The sequence below is a fragment of the Diplotaxodon limnothrissa genome, linkage group LG7 (assembly GCF_057381915.1).
Source record: "Diplotaxodon limnothrissa isolate DT_005_m linkage group LG7, D_limnothrissa_male_GT1.1, whole genome shotgun sequence".
In the NCBI taxonomy this organism is placed as follows: Eukaryota; Metazoa; Chordata; class Actinopteri; order Cichliformes; family Cichlidae; genus Diplotaxodon; species Diplotaxodon limnothrissa.
The window spans coordinates 47,590,855-47,605,135 of NC_140602.1; the positions used below are offsets into that span (position 1 = coordinate 47,590,855).

At 41.1% G+C, this 14,281-nt stretch overlaps 1 protein-coding gene across 1 annotated transcript in view; it reads right to left on the minus strand.

Moving 5' to 3' along the window:
• Nucleotides 1–11,444, minus strand: part of LOC146629035 (mediator of RNA polymerase II transcription subunit 13-like) — an 88,854-nt gene extending 77,410 nt beyond the window's left edge. The window contains exons 1-3 of the mRNA XM_085359791.1: nt 10,876–11,444; nt 10,083–10,450; nt 9,826–9,996 (exon numbers count right to left, since the gene is read on the minus strand). Of these exons, the coding sequence (XP_085215917.1) occupies nt 9,826–9,897 (72 nt within the window). The 5' untranslated portion in view covers nt 9,898–9,996; nt 10,083–10,450; nt 10,876–11,444. The remainder of the gene's footprint in view (nt 1–9,825; nt 9,997–10,082; nt 10,451–10,875) is intronic.
• Nucleotides 11,445–14,281: the final 2,837 nt, after the last annotated feature.

A 14,281-nucleotide genomic window follows, 5' to 3' on the forward strand; every position in this document is an offset into this window, starting at 1 on the left:
ACACTTCATAACAACCACCGTTAATAAATGCTAAATTGATCATTAATTAGTTTTTTTAATTTACTGTTAATTACATTTTTGTTAATAGTTATTTCCTGTTAATATGCAATAAAGTATTTACAATATTAGATATTATTAAGCTCAAACTGACATTTATGGCAGTTTGTTTAGGAGTGTGTGGGGGTTATATGGCACATATACAGAACACAGTGATATGCCACCAAGGGAGTCTAATACGTGACGCTGGATCTCAGACCAGTCTCACTATTGCTGGGACAGTTGTGTCACAGCTGCAACACCAAAGGCCGCCTTGTGTGGATCTTTGGGACGCCAGTGGCTTTGACAAAACGGCGGTTTGACACCCTGGGAATGAGCTAGGCTCGCTAGTGAGTAATGACATCTTTATTTTAATATGAGCAAAGCTATCTGCTAATCATTAACAACTAATTAGAAATTTGTTGTTCATTAAAAATAATATAAAATAAACTGTTTGTTGGCACATTTCAGCACAGTGGAAATTTTAGTCTTTTATCAGATATGATACAAGACATATTATATGACAGTTCAGTCAAATTAGTCGAATGAATGAATGCCAAAGTCTCAGATTTTATATTGTTAATAATAATTAGCAAGTATTATTGCTCATCATATCACTATTTACAGCTAAATGTTATTTACAATTTCATTAATGCTGAACTTACAATAGATTAAGAATATTTGTTAGAAATTACAGCATTACTCCCCCCCGCCCCATACAGCTGGAATTCATGAGCTCCGATGTGACTGAACATTACCGTTGTACAGGATTACACACTGAGTTTTTGTGCAGCAAGAATGACTTAAATTGTATTAAAAAAAAATTACTCAGTGCAGTAATTGTACAATTAGCACTGCATGGAGGCTTTTTGAAATGCCTACAAGTAGTTAATAGTCTGATTGTTCCTGAAATTGGGCAAATGGAGCATAAGCAGTATGAAAAATATCTAATTTGGCTTGTAATTTCCTGCATTGATTCCCCCCCCCCCCCCCCCCCCCCCCCCCACAGGGATACCGTTTCAGATAAAAAGACAGCCCTCCATAAGTCAACATGACTTTTCAGTTGTTTCATCACACAGCAGATAAACAGAATATAAAGAAGGAACCTGAAAAGCACGAAACTGCATGTAGGTGAGTGGGTGGAGGGCTAAGGCATTGCCAGGCCATTAGTATCTCAGTAGGTCACACCTGAACAGGTTCCAACCTGCAACTCACCCGACTGCTGTCTGTAATCCATTGTTTTGCTTACTAAGTGGGCGTGGTAGCCAATCAGAGCTTTTACACTAAAAGTCCTCTGCACTCACACAATCTTATGTAATCCCACTCAAGTCCTCCTCTTGCATCCATTCACTCTTTACAACCCGCTACAACAACAACATGGCATGAACGCTTTCAGCCCCGTGTCTTCACACTCACTCAGTCCTGTCTGGTAAATATTCCATCAAACCTCTTTGTGCTTCGCTATTACGCTGCAATGTCCATTTATTCCATAAAGCAAGCCAGGACTGAAATTGAGCTGTACAAATTTTCATTAGCATTTGAAAAATCATGAGTGTCTGCCTAATTCAAGATGAGAGAGAGCGCGCCGTTTGGCAGAGCAGTGAGAATCAATGCACAAACGGTCGTGAATCAACAGTCTGCACATAATGTGTTTGTTCTCATCAAGTACCCGTCTGATTGGTCGCAGATAATCTCTCAATGGAACATGAACACACGATAATTAGAATTTGCAACAGCGCGGCAGACAACATTAATGTTTTCTCTCTCCCCTCTTGTTTTGCAGCTCTATGAGAAACCCTTTAACCTAAGTGCGCTCTAACAGCAATTGAATCCCAGCCAGCCATGATATTGGCAAAGCTGTCTGGCTTGCAGAAAATATTTGCCCAGTTACAAGCAGGGCAATATCTCCCTTAAAAGAAATTCTCTTTGTCAATTGGCCTGCAGTCAGGTGGAGAGACAGCAAACAGATCTCCCCGAGGAAAGCCCAGCACGCCTGTGTGATGCTACATGAGACCTGCGGCATCATAAAACAAAAGTTTGACTGGTTTCTGGAATATGTCTAACAATTAGGTACCATCCTTTGGAATTTGTGTTGAATCCAGATGTGGAGGAGCAAAGTGAAATTCATGTGTAGCGGAAAACAGCAGAAGTAGGTGGAAATGTGACTCTGCTGGGGATATCTTTATTTTTTTTAGATAACAAATAACAACTGAATTGATGGAAACTGCATTTACTTAGGATCTATAATTAACTACAACGTCAACTTGTTTTAGGAAAGTATGCATGGCTCCTTATTTTCTAAATATTTTCATAAAACATTTAAATCATGGCTTTAATGTATATCAAGAGCTGTTTTGCATCATCCAAGTTACAACCTCCAGGGCTGAAAAATGAAGCCAACGCTGAAGTGCCAAAAACTGCAGTGCCTCCAATGTCCATTTGTGGTTGGCTCTAAAAGCAAGTCAGTCCCCACAGACCCTCATGTTAAAATGTCCAACCTTACAATAGAGTTAAACGTCTTTATAGCATGGTAAAATACAGCTTTGGTTTTTATAGCTACTTTCCCCTTCATAACAGCTGCATGAAACTGATTTTTATTTATAACTGGCCCATTTAAATTTCATTACGGCTGAAATATATGCATTACTAGAGGTGGGACCACTCTGAGTGGCAGGTAGAATAAGTCTGAACTACAGCTCACAGCTGTCTTTGTGCTCTTTTGTACCTTTTGGATTATTTTTAATGTCATTATCATACAAATAATATAACCTACTGTGTAATACACAGTATCCATTTAGTCTAAATTGTATACATATATATATATATATGTATTTTTCTTCTGTGAATAAAATGTTTTCTTGTGCAAAGCTAAGAAAATGTTCTCCTTTTTATCCCAGTATGACAAGAAAATGGCAAAAGCAACACTAAACAATGATGTTTTCAATACACATTTCTCTAAAAGTCTATCAGCCTATTCGCCAACCACCTACCAAACTTTCCAGCTGTCACGGGCAGCTGATGGCACCAGCTACTGCCCATTCCTGCCAATCCTCCTTCCCCTCTCAGACTTCTGTCGCCCTACACACATGCAGGAGCACCAGCGGGCGCTAAGAATAGAACACAGCTGGCACTGCTGGGTTTACATATTTCACACTCAAGCCACCGTGCTCCAAAATACTCCTGCACCATCCTGTCCCATATCCAGCTCTGGGACCGGCGGCGCTTCCTTCCCTCCCTTCCCGCCCACTCTGCCTTTGAACCGTTCTTCACCTCTGCGGCAGGTCCCTGACAAGCCCTCTGCTCAGATAAGATCCATGACTACGCTCGAGAGTATTTACGAGAAAAGGGATGTGTAGTGAAAACAGAAGTACGAGCGAGGCGATTCCCGTCTTCCTGTTTTCGACTCGTACTCTATCCTATTTCTGTAACTACTACACTGGTCATTCACAACTTATTTGAGTGCAGCATGTGTTTCTGACACAGAGCATGCCCTGTCCAGGCAGACAGGTGGGCCACTGCTTGAACAAGACCTATTGCCATGACAAAGGATTCCCTCTGCGGCGGCGATGGCAGATTAGTGGGAGGTGTCGCACAGAGGCTAGGTGAAGCCAGCGCTACCTGTGTGAACTACAAGCGAGCAGCCTGGAATGATCACTCCTTAATGCTGTCCTGGCTTCAGTGTCGCCCTTAAAAATCTTTGTATAAAAAAGCCGCAGCGCATTTATTTAAACAATGCCGGCATCTGATATCGAATGCCTAGATTAAGGTTTGTTTACTCATCATTTCATCTGACAGATCCTGATTTTGTAATCATCTTTTTCTTATTTATATACACATAGATTTGAAAGATGCTAAATTTATACTGACAACTGTATGTGTAGACAAGCCTGGAATGACTTAATCCCTTGTGCTATACACTTGCATATTCTATAACAAAACACACCAGTGAGCAGTTTCTTCCTCCGCTTTTATAATGTTCACCAAGGACAGCGTGGGGTGTCTTCCATTAAAAACATACGATTCAACAGCTTAATGTAGTCTTAACCAAGTTTAACACTACATATGTTGTAGCTAATGCTTCTTAAAAAATTTTCCTTTACCTTTTCTTGCTTATTGGCTAATTTATTCTTAAAAAAATGCTTGTGTTTACACAAGGAAACAAGTCATTCTGCGTGCTATCACTGCATGTCTTTAGCTACAGTTTGAAAAATTGTTACTAAAGACTGGTTTATGGCTGGACTCCCATGATTTTGGCGGGTAAATAACTGTGACTGAGACGTGCACTGAGCAGGCCATTTACAGCAGAAGAATAAACAGCATCATGGTGACACTACATCTAAGCTATTACTCACATACTCCTGCTACTTTTGTATGTTTTGCTACTTATTAGATGTAGGGGGAACCTGATGCAGCATAGTTTCACGTAGTGATAGCGTATCGATACAGGACAGACAATCCCAAAATACTCTGGGAATTCGATGAATAAGCGGGATAACCTCATGTACCACAATCCTGAGATAATGTTAGCCAAGGAAACCGAAAAAACATCCAACACCAGCACAATCACTCACACTTTTGATCATAAGGCGATTGGTACATGTCACCTGGTAGGAGGCAACCTTTCTGTAAACAGTTGCAGTCTGACTTGGACTGACTGCAACTGCTCTCAGCGAGATTGTCGAAGGTTTGCAAATAGTTGCAAGTAGTTTATAAATACAGACTGCAGGCATGTTGCCCTCAGTCTGAATGAATCTTTGTCAATGAGCAGAATTCAAGGGGACTCGACTCAATTGGCTGCCAGCTGGTTGTATTCTGGTTATGTTACTATAGAACAGGAATATTGCTCAGTGCAATTGTAATCGTTAATAGTGAATTTCTACACAGACAGCAACGGACATGTGATTTTTGACATCACAATTAAAGTTATCACAGTTAATTGCTCTATCATCAGAAACAGATTGAATGTAACTGCCAACTTATTGTTTAGTCTGAATTTTTTATTCATTTATAGCAGGTTCCAGTGACAGCGTTGGTATGGTAAATGGTAAATGGCCTGTATTTATATAGTGCTTTACTAGTCCCTAAGGACCCCAAAGCGCTTTACACGTCCAGTCATCCACTCATTCACACACACATTCACACACTGGTGATAACAAGCTACATTGTAGCCACAGCCACCCTGGGGCGCACTGACAGAGGCGAGGCTGCTGGACACCGGCGCCACCGGGCCCTCTGACCACCACCAGTAGGCAACGGGTGAAGTGTCTCGCCCAAGGACACAACGACCGAGACTGTCCAAGGCGGGGCTCGAACTGGCAACCTTCCGATTACTCGCAACTCTTGAGCCACGATCGCCCTGATGCTTGACAATCTAATCTCATTTTGCAGCAAGAGAAAAACTGAAGTGACATAACTATCTTTTTGGTAAAACAAATACTGACAAAGTTTAACTCACAGTTTTTCATCCTGCAATCAGCGAGTTAACTGTCTTACTACAACAGGCAGCCAAGTGGAAAGGCATGCGGTAGACTGAGCTCAGCCGCAGGCTGCCGCTGAGAACCACAACAACATATGGGTCCTGGGTGCTTTTGTTAGGTGATCATAATTAGCAGTTTAAATAAAAAATGATAAATCTCTGAATATCTCAAAATGTTAAAAATATCTATCGTATTGAGAGGACCGACAATCTACTACTAGTAATATACGTGACATTATTTGCTAATAATTATTTATTTTTAGAGGTCATTATGGTAGAAACAAACAAACAACCTATATATATATATTAAACAGCTATACATTTTTCATTCTCTGAGTGTACCAAATACCAAAAACAGTAGTCTTGCTGTATAGTTCCAACACACAATTCAAATGATGCCCAGTTTAACAATTTCTTGGCTCAGCAGACCACGACATGCACACTATCCAACCATCAGCTCTTTTTCATCCCTAAGCAACCTTGCAATATTCTCTACCATTAATAACAAGCAGACGCAAACAGCTTAAATTAAAAAGGCACTGCTCCTGATTACCTGCTTCTTCTTACAAGCCATGGCCGCTCACCTGCCATAAATCAAGACGCCGCTGTTAATGCTATTCCCTCAGCCTCATCTCTTAGCATTTTTATGTCCATGCCAGACAGTAGCATCATCATTATACAAGCAAGATCTCTATTGGAATAGTTTGGCTAATGAGCACCTTTTAGTTGATCACATTAGACCTCTACTTGAGGACACTTAATTACCAGTGTTACACTCCACGTGCCTCTGTCGAGGGGGACAGGAGAAGTCCTTTAATTAAGGTCTCTCCATTCCACATATGTTTGCACAAGCCCGGGATGTAGGATACATTCACACCCCGGATGAAGGCGACGAGGTGCATGGTGTGTACGCGCACGCAAGAGTGGGAGGACTTTTGCGATACATATGTTTGAGTGTGGGAATGTGGGTGTTTATTTTTCTTAACCACCACCTCTCTTTTTGTGTTGCTGCTTGTGTTTGTGAAAGCATCTCCAGGTGTGTTTGTCTGCCTGTGTGTATAATATGACGGGTGTTTGAAGTTTTCCTCCAGAGTCTGCATGGTTTACAGTGTGCCCAGTGCAAACACACACACACACACACACAGGCTTCCTGTGTTGTGAGGCTCTTAACTGTCTCCTCCTTGCGTTTCATATTCAGGCTGGGACTCAGTCTTACAAGAACCTGCCCAGTCCACAGAAAGATGACTGTTCCCTCTCTCTCTCTCTCTCTCTCTCACTCTCTTTCCCATTACATTCTCCCTCTTTAATTTTCTCTCGTGCTCTGTCTCACTCTTTCACTCTCAGTTTCTCGCTCAAATAGGCTGAGGCTAGCAGTCAGGAAATGCACATCAGTCATAATACTTTCCTAAAATGAAAACAGATTCTGCTTCAGTCCATCAGCCTCTCCCTCTCTCTCTGCTCGCTCCTTTAGCCCAAAACATTCCTGTTTCTCCTCTTCTCCCTTTCCTCCACCCTTCCCTGTTTCAGTGCCACTTCGACTTAGCTCACCGTGTCACCTCTTTTTCCTTTCTTTTTTTTTTTTCTTTTTTTTTGCCTCCCACCTAAAAGGTTCTTGTTTGCTTTCTGTCACAGATGGATGATCTCCAGCACACAAGACAGTTGTTTTGTGGGTTGTGTGATTGCAGCAATCTCAAGAATCTGACACGGGCCACACGGAGCTCATGACAGTAATCCTACCGTGCCCCCATGAAGTTCCCACATTATGGGAGCTTATGCTTCCTAAGGTACCCTTGTTTTTTTACTGGTGCGGGTTGCAATAACAGTAAGCAAGTCGGTGTGAGCGACAAGGTTAATGCATGCTAGAATGCTGTTTAACAGGCTGTCAGAGCAGGAGCGCTCAGTGATTAGCCACTAGAACACAACCTAGAGGGAAAGATAAAAAACACAAACATCCCACCTCAGAGCCAGTTTTATTGTCATGAAAAAGAAAAAAAAACCTGATGCTGCCTTCGACTGATTCATAAAATCAGAAGAATAGGAGTAGCTGGTTCATCTAATCTACAAAGCAATAGTAACTAAGCTTCCACTCTACCTTTGTAGCTTTGTAACAGTTACCAGCTACTTTCCTCTAAATGGTTGTTTCCTGATGTGCTTATAGTTCAGACAGAAAGACCTCATCTCCATCATGCCTGCATCTAGTGGTGAGTTTAAAAGCATCATAAGGAATGAATGCACTGCAGGAGACCTGTGCATGTTAAATGTTATGAGTATTTATATATTCTACATTATGCTGTAGATCTTGTATTTTAAGTTGTATTTGTAGCTTTCTTTTTTTTAACATATTATATTTATTATATTGTGATTGATTACCTTGGCCAAGCCTCCCTTGTAAAACAGATCTGAGCTCATTGGGACTTCCTGGTTAAATAAAGGTAATAATTACTCTCCTTGTTGATCAATATTCCATCCACTAATCAATAACCGTTTCTGCATTAAAGCGACGCCTGCAGGAAACAATAAGCGCGAATATGCTGAAGATTTTGTTTGCTGATTCATTTCATTCCCTTCGGGTGATATTAACAGCACCTCAACCTCCACCTCTGCCGCATTTTGTCACATGAGCATCAAAATGCAACTCTTCATTGCTGTCTCTTTGTCTCCATCATCCCCTATAATCAGGATACTCGGTGTCTCATTAGTGTTTTGTCCCGTCTTGGAACTGCATGAGTCCTGCCAGTGAGCAACCACTTAGGCACCAGCCAGTCATAAATATTCTAAACAAGTCAGCTGATGGATGGTGTCTTTCTCCCTGCGTTTGAAAGGGATGTTCACGATGGCCAATAATGCCACAGCGAGTGAATGCAAGCTCTCTCCCCCGACACACACCCACGCACACACAAGGGAATATCCGCGAATGACACGGTGACAGAGAGGCAATCAATGTTTTCTTTTCTGACAGGCTGACTTCTAGCGTAATGCCAGTGTTTCTGTGCAACTGCAATCCAAACAAGCGTCTCAAATAGCTCGAAATCCCCCCCTTTGTTCCAGTTACAGACACCAATATTACTCAAGTACACAAGAAAGAAGAAGTGATGATTCATTTTGACTTTCTGTGCTAACTACAAAGTCTATTCTTCCCCTATCTCCTGTTTTGTGTCGTGCTTTTTAAATCATGTGACATGTGCCCCTATGACTTCAGTATGTAGTGTAACAGGGTCCCAACTGCTGTTGCAGTTCGACAACCTGCATGATCACCTAAAGAAAAGCCCCCAGGACCCATATGTTGTTGTGGTTCTCAGTGGCAGCCTGCGCCTGAGCTCAGTCTACCGCATGCCTTTCCACTTGGCTGCCTGTTGTAGTAAGACAGTTAACTCGCTGATTGCAGGATGAAAAACTGTGAAAGCACCGCCGCTCGGTTCTCTTCCACCCTCTGCAAAAATGCTGCTGCCTGGAGAGTCAAAAACACCTTGTTTTCAGTGTGAAAGTGCTGCTTCCGTTGTGTGCCTAATACATGATGCTGCCTGTCAAGATCTCTCTTGCTTTGAAAAAAAATTCTCTTGTGAGACAATTATTCCACTAATTCTCATTCTCAGATCTTCTTCTTTTTCCAATTTATGAGATAGGTAGCATTTTTTTTTCTAGCAGCGCCATGCATAAAACTATTATTTTCTGAAAATCGGAGGTTTTTTTTGTTTTTTTGTTGGTTTTTTTTTTTTTTTTTTTTTTTTTGGGGGGGGGGGGTTCTTTGGGTTTTGTTTTTTTTGGGGGGGGTTTTTTTGCTTTATTCTCTGGCTGTAGAGATATCTGACAGCGGCAGCAGCAGGGCTCCTTTCCAAGTTAGTTGCTTGGCAATGCGTTAGAGTTCCTGCAAGATTTCCAGTGAAATGATTATTTAAAGGGGGTGGAGGATAATGGCCACTGTGCTTATCATAGGGAGAAAATAAATGACTGTTTATCTATTGTTTACTTGCCAGATACATGCAAATACACAAATAATTGACCAGTCAGTTGTAGTAGCATTTGAACCCTGCGTTTTAAAGCGCCACGAGATTTGTTTTGGTTTGAAAATGTGATAGCAAAGTTGAATTATCCTCGTTAAACCCTCCTTTTATGATATCAGGCATACAGTGGTGAAATATGCTGTTTATTCCGAATCACTAACCCGTGTTAATGATTGCCTAATAACAACATCAGCGATTGGTTCACCTTCGTACAGCAGACACACATTAAAGCGTGCCTCCCCACTGTCTTATGACTTGTCCATCACAGCCGCCTCGCGTGTCTGTGACGAACATGATTTATTAATACCGTACCAGAGAGAAGATGTTGGAGTGGCAGTCCTCAAGGCTTGCCCCGTTAGCCACCCAATTCGCCGATGTAGTCATAATGGTCCGCCTTTGGGGTCGTCAGCGCAGGGCATGTCGAAATCCTACATCGGTTATCAAACACCGAGCAGGGGCTGGCAAATCGGTTCCCTCACGAATCTGCCCCCCAAAAATATAAAAAAAAAATTAAAAATAACAATTTATATATAAAAAATGAAATTTAAAAAAACAAGCAGGTTTATAACCTCACAAGAGGTCCGGATAATAGGCTCGGAGTGGTCGGATGGGCGTTTTCAAAAAGAAGTGCAAAATGCATTAAAAAAATAAAAACAAAAAAAGCCTGTGTTGTAGTGTTGATATATCCAAGCGTGTGCGGGGGATCACAACATTGTTACAATCCAGGTCGGGCGATTCCAAATCTGATCACTGTCAACAGCCGGAGAGCGCACAAATGTATCCATTTCAATCCCGAGGAAGATTCGCCTGTTTCCAAATCAGTCTCTCCGCGGATAGTTTCATCATTAAATGACCGTAATCCATTTGTAAGGGGGGGGGGGGACGACGACTCCCTTTTCTTCCTCGCTCTGGGAACAGCCTACCTCCTCTCCTCCTCCTAAAACAAACAAAAAAATTAAAGAGTCAAAACTTCTTGAAATATAATCGCTGCACTGCGAAACAATCAAGTTGAGGAGCACGCAGGATATCTGATTCCGTTTCCACAAGCTGATGCACCACTTGTGATAGTTTTCGAGAATCGCGTGTGCTATTTATAGCCGTCTTTCTTGTCACAACCGTTCCTCTCACAATAATGTAACCCCAGTGTGCGTGAAAACACACACACACACACACACACACACACACACACACACACACACACACACACACACACACACACACACACACACACACAAACGGGTGGTGCGGGCAGGAATGTTTAATCCCTCTGTTGCTCTTGAATTAAACGGGAGCGCAGACGGAAAGGTCTCTAAAAAAAGCTTCCCCCTCCACACACACACAAACACACACCAACCAACCAACCAAGTGCTCCTCCGCGGCAGGACGGACAAAGTCGAGCGGGCTCCTCAGTTAGCCTGAATCATGAGTCAAAGCGTTGAGACAAGAAAAAAACTCTTCTTGCAGGGTTCACTCCACCAGCAGGAAAACGACAAACAGGCGTCTGTGCAGACGGAGGTTTGAAAAAATCCTTCCTTCCTTTCAGCTTTGTATCATTACGAAACGTCCTCTCGCGACCACAACAGCCTCAGTCTTGCACACCAGAAAAAAAATACATATATCAGGTAGGATTTCTTTAAAAACGCACAGTTCAAGCAGAAGTGTCCGTCCTTGTCTGGCGCCCGTTGCTGACATAAAGAATATGTTGCATGCTGCAGATATAAAGATATTTGAAATGTCTCATAAAGCACCACCTCGGCATTTAAAAGCGCATCCTCCTGTTTCTCTTTCGCTATTGAATTAAATCCTCAAAGGCGTGTTTGGTTTCCTCGGCGGCGACTCCTTCCTCATTGTTTATCTCTCAGACGGCGTTATTATGCAGCTATGGAAGTGTATGCGTGCGCGCAGCCCGAATGTGTCACTCTCACCCTCCGTGTCTGTTTGTTTTACGCCGAGCGCTGTGGCGTTTCTTCGCGCACGATCGTCCAGCCCACCGCGCATTGTAATGTAATGGCGGTCGGAAGCGTACTACCCGAGACTCGCCTTTTCCATTTGGCCAAGTTTGTACTCACGTGATCAAAGTCCAGGATTACAGTAGTTGAGTGTATTTGATATTAGAGGCGGACGCGACAGTGCGCTTTGTTTCTGTGATCTTTTGTTCTGCCTGAAACGCGCCGTGAAGGGTTATTATTTTATTTATTAAATATATATATATTATTTTTTTTATCACTGCACGGTGTCATTCTGTGATGCATTGGTTACATAATGTATCTGTGCTCTCACAACAGAGGATGTGACAGAATAGAGGTCAGAATGACTTACTGAGCACACAGTGTTTCATAAGAGATATCTATGTAGGTTAGTCTTACACTCAGCATGTGCATCACATATAATCTGAAAACATTTCTGAGGCTTGTCTCACGCGAAAAAATGAAAATACTCAATAGGAGTCAAACCAAAGATTGGGAGTTATTTAGAGTGGTTGTATTCAGGGCCGCAGCCAAGATTTGAAAGACACACAGGTTATCACGAGTCAAGTCCACCATGAACCCCACCCTAGCCCCAAGGCCTAAGACGCCAGAACCAAGGTCATGTTGAGTTGGCTGTTTAACTGTATATCTACTTACTACTATATTTCAACTATTGTTTTAGTGTATGGTGTCAAAAAAGTTAAATATTTATTTTTAAAAACATTTAAAAATGCTAAAATGCATTTTGAATATATTTTTAATGCTAAAATATAATTGTTGCTGTCATCAATGAATTTTCGAATGTACAGTTTTACAAAAAAAGAAAACAGTCAAGCACTTTTTTTTTTTAAATTAAGATACCGAATTCCTGTTAGTTATTAAGTTATTCGCCTGGTGGTGAACAAACTATGCTGAAGGGTGTTTCTTTCGTCTCTTTGCTTTTTACATTTTTATCTATCAGGTGTTATTAATGATAGATCAACAAATAGCTAATATTGGGAGATAATAGTAGCCTGCTGATACGGCCCCATTCAGGCTTTCGCAACTGAGCAATAGTTTGCTAAAGCTTTTACTATACATTAAAACAGCATTAAAAGTGAAAGCACCTCTGTAATTTTCTTACAGCTTTACATATTCCAAGACATTAAGGCCACACATTTGATAAATGCTGGTTTGAATAGAGATTTGTTGGTTTCCTCTCAAGATCAACAATTGTGTACACACTTAGCAAATTCTGTCATTGATGCTTTTTTCTTTGTAATATGTGTAGTTATTGTTTTAGCATGAAAATAGATCAAATAAATAATTTGAAAAGAATCTCATGCTATTGTTAAATTTTAATTTCAAATTTAAGTAAGCCAACAAACTCAACCCATCACAAATACTTCGCTCTGAACGGATAATTGGAGGTGAGCTTCCCTCCCTCCAAGACATCTACAGGAAGCGCTGCCTGAGGAAAGCGGGGAGGATCATCAAGGACTCCAGTCACCCCAGCCATAAACTGTTCAGACTGCTTCCATCAGGAAGGAGGTTCTGCAGCATCCGGTCCCGAACCAGCAGACTGAGAGACAGCTTTTTCCATCAGGCCATCAGACTGCTGAACACATCATAGACACCTCAGCTTCACTACTGGAACTTCAACATTATGCACTCCATACTGTATATAAATGCCTCTGTTTTGCACATGTCTCAACCAACTCTGTATATTTTTATATTTTTTATTTTATTGTTTACTCTATTTAATTTGTAAAATATGTATACACACACACACACACACACACACACACACACACACACGTAGAAAAACATATTTAGTATACACATCCAGTAATGCATATACTATTATATATTGTACATATATTTATTAGTCTCAGATTTAGCCATTCTTATATTTTGCTTGTTTTACGTTATTGTATTGTTGCACAACTCTGTTGCTTGTGAAGCTCGCACACAAGAATTTCACTCACATGTACTGTACCAGTGTACCTGCACATGTGATGTGACAATAAAAGTGATTTGATTTGATTTGATTTGATACTTACTCGGGTTTCCAGGCAGAATACCAAAGACATGAAATTGCCTGGAAATATTCCAATTTTTGCTTGATTTAATCTATCCAGTGGAAGTGCATTATAATAATATGTACTGATTATTATTCTGTCAATGCAGTGTACACAAGTTATATTTATATTACAAGTGTGCTGTTAGAGATTTTGTAAACTCCATCCATAAACATGCGGTTCAGGTCCTGTGTCAAGCAGTCTCCTTTGAGGCTTAAGAACAAAGCATTATTATGCAGACACTCTTTCCTTGTACTGCAGAGGCCATTCAGAAGTCAGCACATAAAATATTTGTGTTACTGTTAGTGACTCACATGCTGTACATGCATTATATTTGCTTGGGTTTTCTTTATGGTTGGATATCAAAGTTAACTGGATTCGGTCTTTAATCTTGCTCAGCAGTTACTTAGTTATGCTAACCTGATGCTCTTTTTTTTTCTGAAAAGAGTCTTTTCTGACTACACTGAAGTAACTGGGCTGCTCTTGCTCAAAACAGAAGAATATGCAGACCTTTGCATGTGGATCCCCCTAGAGGCCTTAAGATTCAATAGTTACTTTATTTAGCCCAAAAGCTTTTCATCTCTCCGCCCTCAGAAAAATGAAATATGTCATTGAACACTGACCTGATCTGACTTTTTCATTTGGAGTCATATAATGATTTTTAAGTGCTTACACACTACAAAACCACCTGCCCGTGTATTATTTTCCCTCTGTTGAACTGAGATGTTATCTTTAGAGAAA